At 45.8% G+C, this 21,596-nt stretch overlaps 1 protein-coding gene across 3 annotated transcripts in view; it reads left to right on the top strand.

Annotated features, from left to right (window-relative positions):
* LAMA3 (laminin subunit alpha 3) overlaps positions 1–21,596 on the top strand; it is a 257,005-nt gene that overhangs the window by 203,600 nt on the left and 31,809 nt on the right. For all 3 annotated transcript variants that reach the window (XM_008261146.4, XM_051851337.2, XM_008261147.4), the window contains 16 exons: positions 126–293; positions 1,711–1,907; positions 3,082–3,198; positions 3,813–3,967; positions 4,264–4,405; positions 5,148–5,250; positions 7,812–7,928; positions 8,014–8,193; positions 8,722–8,864; positions 9,965–10,135; positions 13,588–13,739; positions 13,894–14,056; positions 14,472–14,605; positions 15,431–15,575; positions 17,661–17,780; positions 18,167–18,300. In XM_008261146.4, the coding sequence (XP_008259368.2) occupies positions 126–293; positions 1,711–1,907; positions 3,082–3,198; positions 3,813–3,967; positions 4,264–4,405; positions 5,148–5,250; positions 7,812–7,928; positions 8,014–8,193; positions 8,722–8,864; positions 9,965–10,135; positions 13,588–13,739; positions 13,894–14,056; positions 14,472–14,605; positions 15,431–15,575; positions 17,661–17,780; positions 18,167–18,300 (2,341 nt within the window). The remainder of the gene's footprint in view (positions 1–125; positions 294–1,710; positions 1,908–3,081; positions 3,199–3,812; positions 3,968–4,263; positions 4,406–5,147; positions 5,251–7,811; positions 7,929–8,013; positions 8,194–8,721; positions 8,865–9,964; positions 10,136–13,587; positions 13,740–13,893; positions 14,057–14,471; positions 14,606–15,430; positions 15,576–17,660; positions 17,781–18,166; positions 18,301–21,596) is intronic.

The following is a 21,596-nucleotide window of genomic DNA, read 5'->3' as shown; positions in this document are numbered from 1 at the left end:
GACAAAGATCCTGTAGCGCTACCAAAAACTAATATGAAACCTCCATAAAGTTCCTGCCTTTTTTTTTCTAATAGTCTGCTGGAGCCCCAAATTCCCAGTTTAATCAACTGCACATTGTTTTCCAGTTCTCCTGAAGCAGATCTCGGGGGCAAACGGAGAAGGAAACTACTTGCCTGCGGGAGATTTTTCTAGGGAGCTGGCTGAGGCTGAGCGCATGATGAGGGAGCTGCGGAACCGGAATTTTGGAAAGCACCTGAGAGAAGCAGAAGCTGAAAAGAGAGAGGCTCAGCTCTGTAAGGATGCCCCAATTTATATAAATCTATATATTAAAATTTTTTAATTTATTTTAGTTATTGTAAGGCAGAGACAGACAAAAACCTCTTATCCTCTGGTTTGCTTCCATTTGGTGCAGGTTGAAGCTGGGGGCTAGAAACAGTCTAGGTCAACAGCGAGGGTTGCAGGGACCTATGTAATTGAGCCGTCAGCGGTAGCCTCCCAGGGTGTGCATTAACAGGAAGCTGGAATGAGAGCAGAATCAGGACTTGAATCCAGGCACTCTGATATGGGATGCTGGCATCCCAGCTGCTGCTTTGACTGCTATACCAGATACCCACCCTTGGAGACTTCAAATCCTTACACCTAGTCCACTCTAATTGGTTTGAAATATGATGTGCAAAGTATAAGACAGAGTTCCCAGTTGCAGGTGGAAGGTCTCCTCACTTCAGCAAATATTACTGTTACAGTGTCACATGATGATAACAGGTAGCACCCCCTGGAGACCAAGAGTATTTTCTCTAAGTGACCAAGAGGCTGTAGAAAATACCTTACTCATCATGCAGTTAAAAAAGTTCTTCTCCCATGAGTTTTATAGTGATAACTTTTTCCTTTCTAACTTCATTTTGATTCTCTGACATTCATTCATTCATCTCATTCCAGTTTTCTCATCGTATTGTTTTGTCATCTTAAAAACAGATTTTTGAATCACAAATCAATATTAGCATTACTATTACAAAAAGGTGGATATCCTATAAGTTAAGTGAATATATCTAAAGGTTTTGATAAGAGAAAATGTCTCATTAGTTCAAAACTTAGAAATATAAGGAGTCTTCAAACATTTATTATGTAAAAACCATGCATGGATTTCAGCATTTTTTGCACCAAGATAAGCTTATATTTTGACTCCCTTTTCCATTAACTTCTTGAAGTACCCTCAGATTAGCTCACTGCAAATTTTTATCTTTGGGTAAACTGATGCTTCAGTAGTTAATATATATATATACATATTTATATGATATATATGACATATATATATATATCATAGTTTTCTAATCACATTTGTATTGTTCAAATATATCAATCTCAGCCTTTCACTGTAGGAGGTAGTATTCTGGTGGAAGGAGCATACTCTGAAGTTCAAGTTCCAAGTGTGACTGGTCATGGAAATTGAGTTGATCCCCTGCTTTCTAGAGACCTCCATTTCTGAAACATGAGTGTGATGATTGCCGTCTGAGTGGCTGTGGAAGCTATATGAGGCAATGCATGCAGTGCACATAGTAGGTCTGCATAAGTGTCAGTTTGGTTTCCAATTCACTCAAAAGTTCAAGGAAAATCATGAAATGAGCAGAAACTCAATGCTCCTTCTGTAGTCTTTATAATTTAGCTTCATTATATTCATCTCTCAAGAGAAAAACATAATGTGGTATATTCCAGTGCTGAACCAGATAAGAAACTGGCTGGCAACCCACCAGGAGAATGGCAATGGACTGGCTAAGAGTATGTGGGATTCATTAAACGAATACGAAGCCAAACTCGGTGACCTACGGGCTATGCTGCAGGAGGCAGCTGCCCAAGCAAAGCAGGCCACTGGCCTCAACCAAGACAATGAGGAGACATTGGGAGCCATCAAGGTGAGTTGACAGCTGAAGTCCCACACCTGCATTAGCAATAAGGATGAAGGGAGCAGGGATCTCTATTGTTATTAAAGTAGCACAGCCAGGTCCCTTCCCACGTGTCTGGTTGTACCACATCAGATCCTGATCAAACAGGGATGAGGCATTAGATGCAAAACCTAAGTCATCCCTATGCCTCAGCTACCAGAAATGGTTGTGAACTTAGACCCTAGACCATGCTGTGAAAGCAGCTTTGGCCTCACCTCTAGCAGGAAGAGTATTGGAGAAATAGTGTTCCACGTAGATGTGAAATAAATAATACATTTATTATATATAATAAATTATAAATATGTAATAAATAAATAATAAATTATATAATTATTAATAAATTGCAAGCATACATGATATATTTTCCATTAATGACTTTGTATCAGATCTGTAAATGCCATTACCACACCCACCAGCAGAGGGATCTTAAGCCATTACCTGCTTTATAGGTAAGAACTGGAAGTCCAGGCCACTACTGAAGTCACAATGACAGAATTTCAAACTCAAATTTTAGAGTTTATGCTTTTGATAGTGAACATCATATGCTAAATCAACAAAAACGTGAGAGATTGTACAATGATAGCGTGATCAGAGTTGAGTAACATAGGCCCAATCCAAAACAAGGGAGCAAGTCAGTCAATGAAAATAAAGGACCTCAGCAAGGTGCCCGAAGGAAGCCCCCTGAGGCAGTGTGAAGTCCCTGACTGTGCCAGCGGAGGGAGGGAGCAGGACGCGGCTGTGTGTGGCAGCCCTCTTGCCTGGCCTTCTTGGGGCCTGTGTTCTCACATTCAAGTGCCTGCTCTGTCCTCACTGCGGCTGGCGTGTAGCGTGTGCCGAGGGTGGGTCCTGATTGGAGTTCAGATGCATCACCTGTTCCACCAACCAGAGCCCAGGAATATGTCCACCACAGTGGCTGACTTGCCTCGCACCCGGTGCAGCGGGGCCGGGACTGCCGGGCGGGCACACGGTGTGACCCTGCAGAGGCCTGCGTGCCCTTCACTCAGTAGTTGTCTACACCATCTTCGGGTTCAAGAAGACGTTCTGCCTCAGAAGTTAGACCTCTGCTGTTGTCTGACAGATGCAGCCGTGTCTTTTTGCTAACGTATGCTGCAGCTCAAGCAGATCTCCTCTCTCTTCTCTGCAGAGACGCGTGAAAGAAATCAGCTCCCTGCAGAGTGACTTCACCAAGTTTCTGACCACTGCAGACTCTTCTTTGCTGCAGACCAACATCATGCTGCAGCAGATGGAGGAAAGCCAGAAGGTAGTGAACACTGCTTGCTCTCCAGAACTTCTAAAAATATTTCACGGATATTGCCAGGAAATTCTGAGATGCAATGACCTTGTTTTTCTCCTTGACTATACATCTTTTAGATGAAAAAGAATATACCAGAATGTGAACAATGGCATTACCTATTTTGTTGGCAATGAGCAAATTGTTTTTGTCATCACAAAATATTGCAGTGCTATTTTTTTAGAATATCAAGCATGCTTGTATTAATAGATGACATTTTGAGCTTGATAAAAGATTGACAAAATGTATTAGCAACCCAGGGAGTATTTTGAAAGTATCTTTTATGATAGCTCTTTTTATATGATAGAAAGGTCCCTTGGTTTAGTAGACCTTGACATTGATGGTGACACGGTACTTATATACTGATACTATAGGGAAAATGTTCAAGACTCCGGTAAAACCTGGAGGGATATTATCAGTGCCACTATCTGAAGTAACCAAGGGTTAATTGGTATGGTAAATGGGCTTGAAAATAGAATTTCTCATGGTTACCTTCTTGAAACACTGTTTATGAGAGAGTTTCAGAAAACGGCATATACAGTCTTTGAATTCATGCTGTTTTGTGTGCTTGTAAAAAACAATAGGAATATGAGAAAGTTGCTGCCACTTTAAATGAAGCAAGACAAGAACTAAGTGACAGAGTGAGAGAACTTTCCAGATCCACCAGCAAAGCATCCCTGGTGGAGGAGGCAGAGAAGCATGCGCAGTCTTTACAGGAGCTGGCGAAGCAGTTGGAAGAGTGAGTGTACGGCCAGGGCGGTCCAGTGGTGCGTGTTCCCCAGAGCCATCCGCAGCCAAGCCAGGTCCCCCAGTGGGCAGGCTGGGTCTCTGGGACAGGGTGGTGGTGAGGGCAAAGCTGAAGCCCCACCCAGGACCTGGTGCCCAGGACTGAACCAGACCACCAGTGAGGGAGCTGATTCCCAGTCGCATCCATGGGCACCGTGAAGGCCACTGCCTCTGGTCTCTGCTTGCCGAGAGAATGGGGAAGATATGGGGAGAGCAGCTGGAGGAACTAACCCCCCGTCCCACCCCCAGGATCAAGAGGAACACCAGTGGGGACGAGCTGGTGCGCTGTGCCGTGGACGCTGCCACTGCCTACGAGAACATCCTCAACGCCATCCAAGCGGCCGAGGATGCCGCCAACAAGGCCAGCAGCGCGTCTGAGTCCGCCCTCCAGGTGCGCACCTGCCCCGGCGGCGTCTCCAGATTCACTCTGGAGATGGTTCACTTTCTTATTCTCTTTCCCTGTATACTGAGGGATATAAGCAAACATTCTTTTAAACCTGAATTTGTTACATAGAATAGACTTGAACTTGCCCCAGATAGGGGTCTTGTAAGTATTTCCTTGGCTGTTGACTGAAAACGTTATTTGTAAAATTGAGTAAAAGTCAAACCAACTACCTATTTTGAACCTCAATAAGTACTCCAACCTGCAACCGACCAGGGATGTTTAAGGTTGTATTTAAGCATTGACTATTCACCAGAAAGAGAGAGCTCTGCTCCCGATGATCAGGTCTTAAATCTGAGCATTCTTGCAGTCCTCTGGGATCCTATATGCACCCAATACTATTCTGAGTTTTGAAAAGAAAGACAGAATATCAGATATCACAGCTGAGTATCCAGGCCTTTTGGGAAGACTGAAGACCCTGTACCAAAGCTGGAAAGCCCAGCAGTAGCCAAGTGCTCCCTGCCTCCATTGCAGGCAGCGCTGCACGCGTGTCAGTGTGTCACCACCGACCCAAGCCACAGATGTCTACCTGGAGCCCTGTCTTTTCTTGACCTCTCTACCTCCAACCCTATCCTCCTATTTGAACGTCATCCTCTAAAGATTAAGGGTTTCAGGCCAGGATGAGTAAGCTTAACTGTGTATTTCCTGAGCTACAGCATTTGCTGAAGGCTGATAAATGCTTTGCTTTCAGACGGTGATAAAGGAAGATCTTCTAAGAAAAGCTAAAGCCCTGAGTTCCGACAGTGATCAACTGCTAAGCGAAGCCAAAAAAACAAAGAAGAAGCTACAGCAAGGTATTGGGGTAAAGTGGGGGTGACAGGGACAGTCAGAGGCCTTCAGTGAGCTGTGGGACCAACAGGGGCAGCCTCAGCAGCAAATGCTCCTCTGAAATCTCAGTGTCAGTGTGCACAATGCTTTGAAATCCATGATGTATTTTAACAATGTCGTTCATCCCCCGATACTGTAAAGTGCCCCACACCATCACATAGGACACTAGAACATGTCTTGAAAGTGACAGGCTTCTTTTGGCCTGACCTTGAGGTAGCGTTAATTTAATCTACTATCAAGATTTTTAGTTTTTTTTTTTTAATTTTATTTCACTCACTTATCAAGATGATTTATTTGGGGTCATTTTAACAACTGCTTAAAGTTGGCTGGCGCCATGGCTCAATAGGCTAATCCTCCGCCTGCGGCGCTGGCACACCAGGTTCCAGTCCCGGTCGGGGCGCCTCTTCCAGGCCAGCTCTCTGCTGTGGCCTGGGAGTGCAGTGGAGGATGGCCCAAGTGCTTGGGCCCTGCACCCACATGAGAGACTAGGAGAATCACCTGGCTCCTGGCTTCAGATCAGCGCGGTGCGCCGGCCACGGTGGCCATTGGAGGGTGAACCCACAGCAAAGGAAGACCTTTCTCTCTCTCTCTCTCTCTCTCTCTCTCTCTCTCTCTCTCTCTTTCTCTCTCGCTGTTCACTCTGCCTGTCAAAAAACAAACAAACAAACAAAAAACACAACTGCTTAAAGTCCTAAAGTCTTAGCAATTAAAAGTAACCAAAATTGCTAATACTGGGAAACGTAAGAATTATTTTAAGCATAAATTTTATCTCTGGAAGACTTCCGTTTGTCTTTAAAAGGAAAAGAATTAAACAGATTTAAGCTCACTGTGTTCCTGTGTTCTGAAAATGCTGTCTGTTGAGTTTCTCATTTCTCGTGGTCGTCCGTGGCTGAGCCTCAGTCTTCCCTCGGCCTCCTTGGCCTTTCAAGGGGATTGGATTTTGGCCTTGGAAACACCTGCCTTCCCCCGCCCCTTTCTCTTTCCTTCCTGCTCTCTTTCCTTCCATTCTCGTTTTTAAAAATTAGAAGCATGGAACATAAAATACAAAAAGAATGTGTAATCATCCCTCAGTATCCACAGGGACTTGGTTCCAGACTCCCGAGGGTACCGGAATCCATGACTGCTCAGGTCTTTTATGTCAAATGCTGCAGCATCTGCACACAACCTAAGCTACGCTTTAAATCATCTCCAGTTTGCTTACAATACCTAATAGAGTGCAAATGATCTGTAAGTAGTTGCTATATTGTTTAAGCAACAATGACAAGAAAAACGTCTATACCTGTTCAGTACAGATGCAATTATTTTTCTCAGATATTGCTGGTTGAATCCACACATGGGAATCTGCTGATACAGAGGGTCATTTGCCTAGCAAATTTCAAGAATTAAGATTTCCTGGTATGAGGGCTGGTGTTTCGCCAAGAAGATGCCTGTGACCAATATTGGCGTGCTTGGGTTTGGTACTCAGATCTGGCTCCCAATTCCAGCTTCCTGCCAATGCAAACCACTGGGAGGCAACAGATGATGGCTCAAGTAATTGGGTCCCTGTCACCCACATGGGAGACCCGAATGGAGTTCCCAGCTCCCTGATTGGCCCTGCCCCAGCCCTGGCAGTTTCAGGCATTTGAGAAGTGAACCAGCAGATAGGAACTCCCTCCCTCCCTCCCTCCCTCTCTCCCTCTCTCCCTCTCTCCCTCTCTCCCTCTCTCCCTCTCTCCCTCTCTCCCTCTTTCCCTCTTTCCCTCTCTCCCTTATCATCCCCCCCCTTTTTCTCTCCCTGTCAAATGCATAATTAATTTCTAAAGGTATCCTGTCGTGACATCTGCTGTCTATGCAAGATTTGAGTTTAGATGCAGGGTGAGTGCTTCTCAGTGCTTGGGCTGTCATGTAAACCAGTCCTGGAACCGTAATTAAAGTCATACCTCATCAATTGTGATGATTTTCTACGACCAAAGATAGCAACATTATCAGCTAGGCATGTCTGCTAGCTTCTTCCCTTTCATGGAACTGTAAAATGTGTCAGCTTAGAAATGAGCAGAAGCAAACACTGCCCACTCTGTGTCTACATCTGCTTGCATGAGGCGCTCTCAGCAGCACTCCTTCTGCATAATTCATTTGTTCATTCATTCATTGATGCATTGATGTGTACAGCATGTATATTCCAATATTACGCCTAGGCCAGACACCACACTGTGTGCTGGGACACGGTAGTGAGTTCAAGGCAGACACATCCTTCCATGAGCAGTCTGATGCAAGGGTAGCCCTCCCCTAAGTTCTTCAGCCCCTCTCTGTCTTCCTGTGCGTTTCCAAGGAGCCTGTTACCAAAGGCTCTGGTGAACTTTTGGCCTCTGTGACCTGGGGGTGCCAGGACTGTGGGCTGGGCATGTACATTGGGCATCTCTGGGATGATCCCTAGCATGCAAGTCTGCTCGATGCTTTGCAGACACTGGCTCCTTTGGAGAATCCCAAATGCAAATGGAACATCTAAATCCACACAGTAATTTTCTCTTGGTGCTTTGTTTTCTTGCAGAAATCAACCCAGCTCTCAATAACCTAAAGCAAACCTTGCAGATGGTAACGGTTCAGAAAGAACTGATAGACACCAACCTCACGGCTCTGCGTGCAGAGCTTCACGGGATACAGAGAGGTCAGCATGTCCCCGGCCCCCAGCACTTGGCTTCTTTTCTTGAATGTCCTAGATCCCTGCAGCTCCCTACTTGTGTGTGCTTTAGGGGACATCGATGAGATGATCAACAGCGCAAAGAACGTGGTCAGAAAGGCCGATGACATCACAAGTGAGGTTCTGGACGGGCTCAACCCCATCCAGAAAGATGTGGAGCGGATTAAGGATACCTACGGGAGTACGCGCAGTGAAGACTTCAACAAGGCCCTAACGGCTGCAGATAACTCGGGTATTGGGCATTGGGCGTTCTTTGGCCAGGGCGCGGTGCTCCCGCTCCGTTGCATGCCTTCCCAGCAGGGTCTGATCTCAGAAACTGAAAGCTTAGAAAACAGCTCCACGTGACACATTCTTTCTGTTGGAAGGACTAGATAGGACTTTTGTTTAATCCTTGGGCAGTGCTATTGACTTTCTTGTTCATGGAGTGAGAATACAGCTTCCTGAATCAGCAGGTACTGAATTATGATTGGTATGAAGGATCAGAAAACAAAGATGTTCTTATCCTATCATGATCAAGACAGCGATGTGGTACCTAGATTGCACAGTATAACCCACAGTGCATTTAGGAAGGCTGTGACCTGAGTATGAGCCATTCTGTTCAGTATGTGGGGCCTGGGCCATCTTCCACTGCTTTCCCAGGCCGTAGCAGAGAGCTGGATCAGAAGTGGAGCAGCCGAGACTCGAACCAGCACCCATATGGGATGCTGGCACTGCAGGTAGCAGCTTCCCCTTATTTTTTATTTTCTAATTTTCCCCTCAGTGAAAAAATTAACCAGAAAACTGCCTGATCTTCTGAGCAAGATTGAAAGTATCAACCAACAGCTGTTACCCCTGGGAAACGTCTCTGACAATGTGGACAGAATACGGGAGCTGATTCAGCAGGCCAGAGACGCTGCAAATAAGGTGGGCGCCTTCCCAGGGCGTCAGGAGCCGGGGCGTTCTTGCTGAGTTACCACATTCAGCAAGAAAGGAAAACGTCTGTTTACCCAAGAGCCGGTTGTCTTTCTTGCCCTAATTCTTGGTTACTTGAGATACAAAGGTTGATGTCTTCCTGTTGTCCTTTACGCAAGATTTGCCTCCTCAATTATCTGATATGTCGGAGACCTGAAGCTGTTTCTTTCCTTAGAGCTCATGAGGGCAGGAGGAAGGATTTTCTTCCAGGATCCACTCAGGAAACTGATAGGAGATAGCGCGCTCGCTCGTTCTCTCTCTCCCCCTTCTCAAATATGTAAAACATAAAAAATCAAACTAAAAAGGTTGTTAAAAAGCATTCTCTTAGGGTCCTATATGTACTCCTTTTTAAAATTTTTTTAAAGATTATTTATTGAGAGGTAGTTACAGACAGAGAGAGACAGAGAGAAAGGTCCTCTATCTGCTGGTTCACTCCCCAGATGGCTGTAACAGCCAGAGCCGAGCCTATCTGAAACCAGGAACCAGGAGCTTCTTCTGATCTCCCACATGGGTGCAGGGGCCAAACCCGCACCCATATGGGATGCCAATGCCACTGGGCCTAGTCAACTACACCACAGCGCCAACCCTGATGCACTGGCTTTTAAATACCGAAAGGTTGTATTAAATGTGACCGTATCATGAAATATCTGGCTGGGACTCGGTTTCTTTAAAAATACATTTAAGAATACGTCTGCTGTATTCCGTGTGCACTACAAGGCAGGCACCCTCGCTCAGGTTGGCTCACCTGAGCGAGAACCTGGTGGAGCTGGAGTTGGGATTATTACTACAGCCAGTGCAGAGACATCAGAGTGCTTCCCAGGGACCGCTGCTACTGCACAGGAAAAGCGTGAGTGCTTTATTACCCAGCTCCTGGAACAGCTTCATGAGTGTCAAATCCAAGTCTAGGAGACATCCCTTCTGCCTTCTCCTTATCACAACTCGAGAAAGGCAGCTGCGTAGCGAGGAGGGAGGTAACAAAGGCACAGCCCCTTCTTCGAGCACAGTCCCTCTCTTCACAGCAAGTCTGACACCACGTAACTCTCCTCTCCCAGGTCACTGTCCCCATGAGATTCAACGGGAAATCTGGCGTGGAGGTCCGCCTCCCCAGCGACCTGGAGGATTTGAAAGGATACACATCTCTGTCTCTGTTTCTCCAAAGACCTGACTTGAGAGAAAACGGGGGCACCGAGGACATGTTTGTGATGTACCTTGGAAATAAAGATGTAAGTATCACTTGGGCATTTCTCTCAGGTTTAAAAAAAAGCTGTCCGGGGAGATGTATGCTTTCAAGGTGTGGAACACGAGTGTGTCACTGCCATGGGCTCAGCAGGTGGCAATCACAGCACCTGTCTGCTGTGTGGGCCGTGAGCAGCTTCCCATCGCTATGCATTGTCGTCTGCTGTGGGCCGAGAAGACAGCTTCCCCAGGGGCCCTGCATGTGGTGTGGGCATTCACGTGCACTCACGAGAACACACACCCTTGCGGGGGTGAGGGGCCGGGCCCCCTTTTGCCACAGTGCCAGGGTGTCAGCATCCGGGCTCCGTAGATGTCAAAGCAGCTGCTCCTTCAGCTTTGTGTCCCTGTCCTCTTCCTCGGCATGCCCAGCTGTGAGGCCGCCACAAAACACACCAAATGCCGGAGTGAAGGGAAAGCTTTATTGTCGGGTGGGGTAGGCTGACGGGCCAGGGGAGAGGGCAAGAGAGTCAGAGAGAGAGTAGTCAAGAGAGAGTGAGCATGTGAGCTGGATGCAGGTCCTGTGATACCTTTGCTGGGGGCAGGGAAGTAGGAGCAGTGAATCCCACCGGGGTGAGGGGAGGGCTGACACCTCTGGTTGGGCCGTGGGGCTTAGGACCCAAGCTTACTGCACAAGGTGACGATGGGGTCAGAGCCCATGATGGCACCCGGGCATAGATGTCGCCACAGATAAGACGGCACCATTTTACTACACCAGCCACAGACCCTTCCTGCAGGCAGAGAGGCAGGGATCACCCAGGGATGGGGATAGAGCGAGGTGAAGCCTCTCCTGACAAACCAACAAATGCAGCTGTCCCCACTGCCATGCCAGGCATTTTGAATGGTTGGGTTTAGCTTTTAATTCCTTCTTCTTTAAAAAAATATAAGACTTATTTATTTATTTGAGATGCAGAGTTACAGAGAGAGAGAGATACAGAGAGAAAGGGCTTCCATCCCCTAGTTCACTCCCCAAATGGCCACAACAGCCAGAGCTGGGCTGATCTGAAGCCAGGAGCCAGGAGCTTCTTCCGGGTCTCCACATGGGTGCAGGAGCCCAAGGACTTGGGCCATCTTCTACTGCTTTCTCAGGCCGTAGCAGAGAGCTGGATCAGAAGAGGAGCAGCCGGGAAATGAACCAGGATCCATATGGGATGCCAGCCCTGCAGGTGGAGGCTTAGCGTACCATGCCACAGTGCCTGCCCCTGGTTTTGTTTTTCTGTTTTTTTTTTTTTTTTTTTTTTTTTTTTTTTAAGATTTATTTGTTTATCTGAAAGTCAGAGTTACAGAGAGACACAGAGATCTTCCATCTGCTGGTTCACTCCCCAGATGCCCACAATGGCGAAGGCTTAAGCCAGGAGCCAGGAGCTTCCTCTAAGAATGGGTGGCAGGAGCCCAAGCACTTGAGCCATCCCCTACTACCCTTCCCAGGCCATCATCAGGGGGCTGAAATGGAAATGGAACAGCCAGGACATGAACTGGCGCCCATGTGGTGCACTACAGGCAGCACCTCACCCACTATGCCACTATGCCACAAGGCCAGCCCCAGGAAAACTGTTAATTATTACGAGTGGACATTGTATTTAAAGATTTTTAGAGTTAACACCATTATTACTTAACCTTTCACACTTCAAGATGCTGGTCCTTTAATTACAGCTTCTGCTTTGTATTGTGACAAAATGCATCTCTCTTTATTCCTTCTACAATTTATACTATAAACTTATCAGTTCATACCATACATCTGCCATATGCCACACCCTGAATCTATAATAAACAAAAATCTATTTCTTGAATATACCCTCATGCCAATGTACACTTAAACATGGTTAAAATAGTAAATTTTGTATTATGTATATTTTGTAATCATTAAGAGTTTTTTAAAATTTATTTATTTGAAAGGCAGAGTTACAGAGAGAAAAAAAGAGAAGGAGAGAGAGAGAGAGAGATCTTCCATCTGCTGGTTTACTCCCCAGATGGCCACATAGCCAGAGCTAAGCCAGGCCAAAGCCAAAGCCTGGAGATTGATCCAGGTCTCCCACATGGTGGCCAGAGCCCAAGCACTTGAGCCATCTTATACTAGTTTTTCAGAAACATTAGCAGGGAGCTGGATCGAACTGGAACAGCCAGCACCCATATGGATGCTGGTGTTAGTCTGCGGCTTAACCTGCTGTACCACAATGTTGGCCCCACCATTACAAAATTTTTATTTAGGAGGCTGGTGCTATGGCATAGCAGGTGAAGGCGCTGGCATCCCATATGGACACCAGTTCATGTTCTGACTACTTCTATTCTGACCCAGCTCTCTGCTGTGGCCTGGGGGACCAGTGGAGTATGGCCCAGATGCTTGGGACCTTCCCTGCACCTGCATGGAAGACCCAGAAGCTCCTGGCTCCTGGCTTCAGATCAGCCCAGTTTCGGCTAATGCTGTCATCTGGGGAGTGAACCAGCAGATGGAAGACTTTCTCTGTGTTTCTCCCTCTGTCTGTAACTACACCTCTCAAATGCAAATAAATAAAATCTTTAAAGAAAAGTTTTTATTTAGGGGCTTACTTTGTGTAGTGGGTTAAGCTACTGCCTGCAATGCTGACATCCCATATGGGCACCAGTTGGATACCTGGCTGCTCCACTTCTGATCCAGCTCCCTGCTTGAGCCTGGGAAAGCAGCAGAGGATGGCCCAAGTGGTTAGGTCCCTGTACCCATGTGGGAGATCTCGAGGAAGCGCCTGGCTTTGGCATGGCAGAGCCTGAGTTATAGCCATTTGGGGAGTGAACCAGCAGATGGAGGATCTTTGTCTATCTCTCTCTCTCTCTTTCTTTCTCTGTAACTCTGCCTTTCAAGTAAATAAATCTTTAAAAAATTTAATTATACCTTAAGGTGCTCCCATTTTAACAGAGAATAAAGATGCATATCAGGATACTTCCAGAGGTTTGTGTATAAAATGTGAATTAAAATGTGTATGGTGCCAAACAAAGTTGAAATCCATGGGTAGTTTTTTCATAATGCATATTTTCCATGAACTTTCTGAAGACTCCTCACATATACTTGGCCACATTAATACAGAGGTATCATAATAGAGGTGTACACATTGTATGATTCTAGGGAAACAAAAATAGCTTATTCCCTTTCCAGACTATTATCTGATGGGTGGCTGAGTCTGTATCTGGTCCATCATTATAGGCATTTGTGGATCGAGCAAATGGGGGAATGAATAAATGAATGAGTGAATTAATTAATTAAATGAATAAGCGTATTAAAACAGGAGCAAAGATTGTTTATAGAAATTATTGATCAAGCACTTGATATTAATCTATATGAGGAGAAACTTCTTTACCTTGTCTACCCAAGGCTTGTTGCACACATTGGGTGTTTGGCATGTATCCTCCTGGGGTGAGAAGTTGACAATGTGGAGAGAGAAAGTGTTCTAAGGCGACCTTTGCCCTCCAGGCCTCCAAGGACTACATTGGCATGGCAATCATAGATGGGCGGCTCACGTGTGTCTACAACTTGGGAGAGCGTGAAGCTGAACTGCAGGTGGACCAGATCTTGACGGAGAGTGAAACTCAGGAGGCAGTTATGGACCGGGTGAAATTTCAGAGGTGTGCATCTGACTGATGACTGCTGCCCGTGAACCTGACCTACACTCACCAAACTCTTCCATTTACATATCTTATTGACCCCATCTTTAGTACCTTGCCTTTGAGTTCTTTTATTTTTTTATATGACTTTGCTATCTAATTTCTTTTTACACAGAATTTATCAATTTGCAAGGCTCAATTACACCAAAGCAGCCACATCCAATAAACCAAAACCACCTCAGTTCCATGACATGGATAGTGGAAATAGCAACACACTCCTTAATTTGGATCCAGAAAATGTTGTGTTCTATGTTGGAGGTTACCCATCTGACTTTATAGTAAGTATAAACATTATCCATAGTATGAAAATATTTAAGTTTACCTTGGTGTAATGGGCTAATGTCTCTATTTTAATTAATTATAGGCAAAAGGCATTTATGTATTCTTAAAGCACAATAGAGATAATAGCTAGCACTTACTTAGTACTCATTCGGGGCATTGTTCTAAGCTTAAGTATATTAAATGAATGTTATTACCATTCCCATTTTGTAGATGAAGAAACAGAGGTTTACTTTCTTGTCCGGGGTCATACAGTTAGTAAATAGCAGAGTCAGGGCATGCAAGGTCCACGCCCTTTGCCTGCATGCTACGTAGGTTATTAAGAATGCGCACCTTTTACTGGTTTTGTGTCAACCTAATCCTTGTTCTTTGTTCAATTAGTAGAAGATTTTGTTTGTTTGTTTCATTTTTTAGCTTCCCAGTAGACTAAGACTCCCTCAGTATAAAGGTTGTATTGAATTAGATGACCTTAATGAAAATGTTCTGAGCTTATACAACTTCAAAAAAACTTTCAATCTCAATACAACTGAAGTGGAACCATGTAGAAGGTAAATACAGCATTGAAACTGATGTCTTTATACTGGTATCGTACTTCTGCATTTAAGTGAGGGATGGTCCAGTGAGATGCCACTGACATTGCTGGTGCTTTGGGCCAGCAGTCCTTGAATTACACTTGTGTGCAACGCCGGAAGTCCATCCTGAGATTCTAATAATGGCCGCCTTTCCTAATTTCTATAAAACGTTGAATAGGCAGTTTTCTCAGCTTTTTAAAGAAATACATCTTTCTAAAATTTTTGGTGTCTCCTCCCAGGATGCATTCAATATTAGCTGGCATGTGATGTAGGCACTAAGTTTTACACTTACTCAAATATTAAAAACTACCGGTTCACGAACTGTACCGTGACTGTCCAGGCGCTCTGGAGCCTGAACCTATTTGAAAATCACTGCCTTGAGCTCCTAACCTTCCCTATGGTTCAAAGAATTTGGAATATTCTGAGGCCAACCAAGTATTAACAAGATAATAATTATGAATAAAATTATACTTCAAGCTAGTATGTTTTACATTTCATGGTTTTCAGCTGGTAGACCACATCTTCTAAAGTAGACATTTCCAAAGAGACTCTTGAATATTCTGTTTTGTTTTGTTTTGTTTTTTGAGCTGGGGTTTGATTATCATAGAGTGTTAAGAATACTTCAGGAGGAAAAGCTGCATTCATATTCTAAAGATGTACCCTCCTCTTGAACAAAGAGGTGACTACTGGACTGTGCATTCGGGGCTGCATTGCATGCACGGTAGGAGCTCATGTTCATGAGCACAGTGTCACAGAGGCCCTGTGCTGTCGTGGTCTGATTACCGTGATTGATCTTGGCAGGAGAAAGGAGGAGTCAGACAAAAATTATTTTGAAGGCACAGGCTACGCCCGAGTTCCAACTCTCCCAAATGCCTCGTTCCTCACCTTTGGACAGACAATTCAGACCACCGTGGATACAGGTGTGCTGTTTTTTGCAGAAAACCAGGTAAATGAGATCCATCCAAATACTACCTAATGCGTCCATTCTATTCCATGTTTTGGGCATGATTGGGTTGTTACAGACCTCCAACCACATGCAAATAAGCCACACACAGGTGTTACTCCATCCTTTCCCTTGGCCCAGTTATACTTCCTGTTGCCTAAGGAGTGTGTCTTTTAAATAATCAGGAATTTAAGAGGATGCCAACAAAATGTGGGAGACATCTTCCTTTTTGTCTTCTACTCTCTTTGTCAACTTTATCTGAAAATTGCTGTTCACCTGATCATCTAACTTATTGTGCCTTAAAACAAGTGAACCCTGCCTGGGGTCTCTGAGCTCTAGATTGTGTGACTTCCTGCTGTGTCCATCCTTGTCTGCCTCTTGCCAGGCTGTCTGGGACTATGTATTTATCAGCCTGATGCTTACTCCCACATGAAAATTCTCTACCTTCCAGCAGACGAGGTTCCCATGGACCATTCTATTCATCCTCTGGTTCACTCCCCAAATGCTGTCAATGTTTGGAGTTGGGCCGTGCCATATCTGGTAGCCAAGGTCTCCCACATGTGAGGCAGGAGCCCAACCACGTGAGCCATTGCCACTGGCTAAGGGGCCTGTATTGGCAGGAGGCTGGAGTCAGTAGATAGAGCTAGGCACCAAATCCAGAGATTCCAATGGGCATCTTAACTGCTAGATGGACCATCTGCTCCCTGAGAGCTATTCTTAAATCCTTTAGATTAGAAAAGTCACTCATCAGTGACCTTCTTCAGGTGATCATTAGCACCACCTGCTGGTCGATGTGGAGTTGGTGTGATGGTTGCTCTGGCTGCTTTGTGGCTCAAAGAATCAGAAGCTCTGTAGTTGCTCTTGCAGGCAGTGTTTCTGCAGAAATGTGCATCTGCCCACGGGATCTCCGTGGAGCTTGAGGTTTTCCCAGACCTTCTACCTTCAGGGTAGGGACACAAGCGTGGCCCAACCCTCTTCTCTGGGTTTGGTCTGAACCCTTCAGGAGGTTCTAAGGCTGCACCTGTTTTAATGGTTTGGGAAGGTCCCAAGCAGAGAGCTGACAGTCACGTAGCATCTGCAGGGCAAGAAGATTGATTTCACAAGGTCTTCTCTGTACAGGTTGGAGTACCCCTTACTCAAAATGCTTGGGACCAGAAATGTTTTGGATTTGGGGTTTTTTTTTGGGGGGGGTGAATATCTGCATATAAATAATGAGATATCTTGGAGATGTGACTCAGAAGTAAATATTAAATTCATTTACGTTTCATATAGACCTTCTACACATAGCTTGCAAATATTTTTAGGCAATATTTTCATAATTTTGTGCATGAAACAAACTTGTGCACATTGAACCATCCAACTTGTGGTGTTACGTTGACACACAAACAATTGTGGATTTTGGAGCATTTCAGATTTTGGATTTTTGGATTATGGGTGTTGAACCTGAGCTACACTTTGGGGTCTTAAAGATGAAGACCCTGGAACACAACTTGTATCAGGAAAAACTTGCATAACACCATTACATAAGAAATGGCTCAGAGAGCTGCTGTTAGTGGGAGGGCTTGTTGCTCCCAGGGAGCTGTGTTACTCTGCTGCCTGTGTGAGGAGCCCTAACCTGACTCCCAAGGGCAAGATTCAGGATCCAAGGGCCAGTTCTGTAGCCTAGTGTGTTAGGCCACCACCTGCAACACAAGCATTCCATATGGGTGCCATTTCGAGTCCGAGCTGATCTGCTTCTGATCCAGTTCTCTGCAAATGGTCCTGGGAAAGCAGCAGCAGATGGCCCAAGTGCCTGGGCCCCTGCAACCATGTAAGAGACCCAGAAGAAGCGCCTGGCTCCAGGCTTCCACCTGGCCCAGCTCTGGCCATTGCGACCAATTGGGGAGTGAACCAGCAGATGGAAGATTCTCTCTCTCTCTCTCTCTCTCTTTCTCTCCTTTCTCTGTAACTCTTTCAAGTAAACAAATAAATTAAAAAAAAAAAAAAATAGAGGCGAGGCCATGGAAGCTGAAGCACCTTGTGGCTTGGGAGGAAGCCATGTCCAGTGCTCCAGCTGCCTCTGGTGATCTGCCTGTTTCCATGTTCCAGGACCGCTTCATCTCTCTCAACGTGGAGGACGGCAGTCTCAGGGTGCGGTACAAATTGAACTCGGGGCCACCCAAAGAAGAAGGCATTCAGGACATCATCAACAACGGGAGGGACCATTCGGTACATCCCTTGCATCTATTTGCTGGAGTTGCTGAACATCTTTACTTCTTTAACACGCAGTCAGGACCCCAAAGAATACAGCTCTAGAGCCAGATGCACGGATAGTGATTACCCAAGGGGGACACATCCCTTGACAACTCAAACATTCAGGCAGGGAATATCTAAGATGCAAATGGTATATATGAAGCACATGGATAGCCATTGCAAACATTTCTAGTACAATATTTTGGTATCAGATTCTTATCCAAAAGGGCTACTGCCCAGTCTTCCTGACATGGAGAGAAGTGAATCTGAAAGGAGACAAATGAAATCTCAGCGCCCACAGTCACTGGGAGTAGGACGCTGTTGCTCCCATGGCTTGCTAATTCGTCTCTTGTTTCTTCCAGATTCAAATTGTCATTGGAAAAGCCCAAAAACTGACGTGGATAAACGTGAATTCTCAGAAAATTAAAATTGAAGGGGAGATATTTGATTTCAGCACATATTATCTGGGAGGAATTCCAATTGCAATCCGGGAGAGGTGAGACCATACATTCCATTTTAGTTTAAGCAGTTTGTCTTAGTAGTTGTTTGCTAATGACAAATCTGATCTACCTTGTTTAATCCTAGCCACCAATAAAACAAAAACCTGTCAGTATTAAGTTTAGTCAACAGAGTAAAAGAGTTATAAATTCTGTATCATGAGTGTCACCTTTTGAAAGGGGGCACCTGGGGGGAACATGTGTAACCCTCTTTGTCATTCTTTTTTAAATTTTGTTATGGCGGGGGGGGGGGCAAATATTCACATCCACCGATTTACTCCCTAAATGCTCACAAGGACTGAAGCTGAAACCAGGAGCTGGGACCATAACCCGTGTCTCCCATGTGGGTGGCAGGAACCAAAGTACTTGAGCCATCACCACTGCCCCTCTGGGTGTGCACTGGCAGGAAGCTGGCGTTGGGAACCAGAGCCAGAACTCTAGCCTGGCACTCCCTGGTGGGATGTGGGTGTCTTAGCCACTAGGCTGAATGTCCTCTCTGTCCCCATTGTTGTTCAAGAGTAGAGAGAAACCACAACAGCTACAGCTGAGATGGCGATGCTGCCAACAAGCAGAATGGAGGCAGTGGCCCTGGGCCCTTCAAAGTAGTGCAGGAGCATGCAGGCTCCCCTTGGGCTGAGAAGCAGCACTGGGCACTGGGCACTGAGCACTGGCAGGCAGCCTCCTGAAGAGGGCAAGAGCCAGTGCGTCACCCGCAGGTGCACTACCTGCCCCGTGTGTGCTATCAAACATGGAATAGCTGCCTAACTGTTTCTTGGATGAATGAATCTAGGAATGAATTAATGTCAAAGGCAGTAAAGCTTAATGTGAGTGAAGGAAAAAATGCCACCACTCGGAGAATGGCCTTAAAAGAAACATTCACATTTTGTTTCTCCAAATAGGCTTTTAGACCTCTGATGAAAAGGTGGGGGGGGGGGGGCTTCCTGGAAGGGTCAGCGCAGCCTCATGAGGAAGCCGAAAGTACTCCCCGAAGGCTTGGTTATGCTTCCTTGTACGCGAGAGCTGAAGCAAGATAACTCATTTTCTGATTCACAAGTCAGTAGGAAGGAGTGCTAGATGGGATTTATAAGGTGTCAGGCAAAGCTGCTCTTCCTCTAGAATCCTTACGCATGCGGGCTGGGGTCCTGCCTTGGCAAGGGGACACTAATCTTGTTTTAAAGCTGTCAGAGCTGCCCACTGAGACAGAGATGTCGGTGGGAAAGCCTGGCACTTTAATAAAACTTGGAGTGGATGTCATTACTCTCCAGACTCCTTGGGTCGGAAGGGACCTTGCCCTTCGTGGTGGGTGACCCTGAATTTTACAAATGAAGACATTGACTGCCAAAGAGATGATATCAATATTAAATTCATAGTTCAGCCACAAATAGAATGTTATGAAATACACTGGTTGGAGGCATTCTGCACTTCCGTGTACATTTGAAAGTCGGTGCTTATCTGTTCATTGCACAAGCATTTGTGGAATGCTGAGTGTTTTCCAGGCCGCGTGGCAGGTGTAAGGGAGACAGTGATGAACAGGGCAAGCCCAGAGACAAGAGAGTTCTTCCCATGGGGCCGATGTTGGGGTGCCATGAGTTAAGCTGCGGCTCACAATGCCAGTAGCCCATACCTGAGCAGCAGTTCAAGTCCCGGCTGCCTTGCTTCTATCCAGCTCCTTGCTAATGCACCTGGGAAAGCGACATAAGATGATCCAAGTACTTGGGCCCCTACCACCACATGGGAGACCCGAATGAAGCTCCTGTCTCCTGGTTTTGGCCCGACTCAACCCTGGCCATTGTGACCATTTGGGGAGTGAACAGCGGATGGACGATTCTCTCTCTCATGGTCTCACTCTCGCTCTCTCTCTCTCTTTTTGTTTGAAAGGCAGAGCGAGAGAGTGAGAGAGAGAGACAGAGACAGAGACAGAGAGACACCTATCCACAGCCCAGAGCCAGGCCCTGTAGGGGCAACCTACTGCTCTTTCAAAGAAGGGTTGTGTTCTGCTCCTTCTAGGTAGTCAGGGTGGTCACGTGTGATGTGGAGCAGAGCCCCTCTCTCTCTGTGTGGTGGATCTGTTAGGGATGGAGACCCAGATCTCAGGGTGATTTAAGATCGTCAGAAATCCCAGCCTGTTGATCCCATCTGCTTCCCAGGAGAGCAGCAAGTCAGCCCTGATCATAGCAGAATGGTTGACATGGACCAGGCCATTTTCCCTGAGGACATACCCTGGTGGCACAGAAAATAAGAGCAACACATTAAAATGAAAATAATTCAAAAAACAAAGTCAGAGATCCAATGGACATCTGCTAAGTAGCCAGCACGTTTGGGATTGCATTTTGCTTGTGTTGCTCTCTGAGAGCTGCCTACAACAGCAGTGGAGCTGGCTAAAGTTTTGTGGACAGATTGGCCCAGAGTATGTATGCAAACTCTAACGTCAGAACCAGTTAATACTATGATCTGTGCCCCTGCACGGTCACAGCCCTCTAGAGTCAACACGGAAGTCAGGGACTTCAGATGAGCCAGGGTAACAAGACCCATCCCCACCCCTCCTCTGGGACTAGCAGAAATACCTCTTCCGTCTTCACACCTCTGCTGCAGAGAACTGCTCTGTAGGAAGAAGTCCTGAAGCCAGCTCTGCCACTGACCCACTGTATGACCTTAGCAAGGACCTCAGCCCCTTGAGCCTCATTGTTACAATGGTAATGTGGGCGTGGTAGGCACTCATTCCTTAGGATGACCGTGAGGATTCAAATGTGTACAGGAATGAGCAGTGCTTGGCTCATGGTAACTGCTCCATAAACATTACAAGAGAAAATACCTCTCTCAAGAGGTTATTGGAAGGGTGGAGTCACAGTGCCTTATCAAAACAGGTGCTACGTAGTCAATGCCTTTATCGCCCCTCCTCTTCCTTCTCTTCTGCCTTTAATCTTTACTCTATGGAGAGAGTGACGTCAGAGGACGTTGTTGAAACAGCTCCACAAACATGTGCGAATAGACAAGCTCCAGGAGCTGACGTGGACCTGCCTTGCCTCCTGAGGCAAAAGGGCACCTTGATGAAGTCATTAAACCCGAGCTGCAATGTCAGTGAGAATTTGTTTCTTCCTCTTCCTTTTAATGAAAATTTAATTTTATGCATATGACACGCAGCATAATGGTTTATAATGAGTTGGATTAAAACGAATGCAGACACCTTTCCATTTAGAAAAGTGAGCCTTGGAGATTTGTAATGAAATCAGCTTTGAGTTTCCTTAACACATCATTTGTTTAAGAAACACAAATATTTATTTCCCTGGACTTTAGT

Source organism: Oryctolagus cuniculus, chromosome 10, assembly GCF_964237555.1.
Source record: "Oryctolagus cuniculus chromosome 10, mOryCun1.1, whole genome shotgun sequence".
Lineage (NCBI taxonomy): Eukaryota > Metazoa > Chordata > Mammalia > Lagomorpha > Leporidae > Oryctolagus > Oryctolagus cuniculus.
The sequence above is the reverse complement of the archived record's forward strand: the minus strand, read 5'-3'. Positions and strand labels throughout refer to the sequence as shown.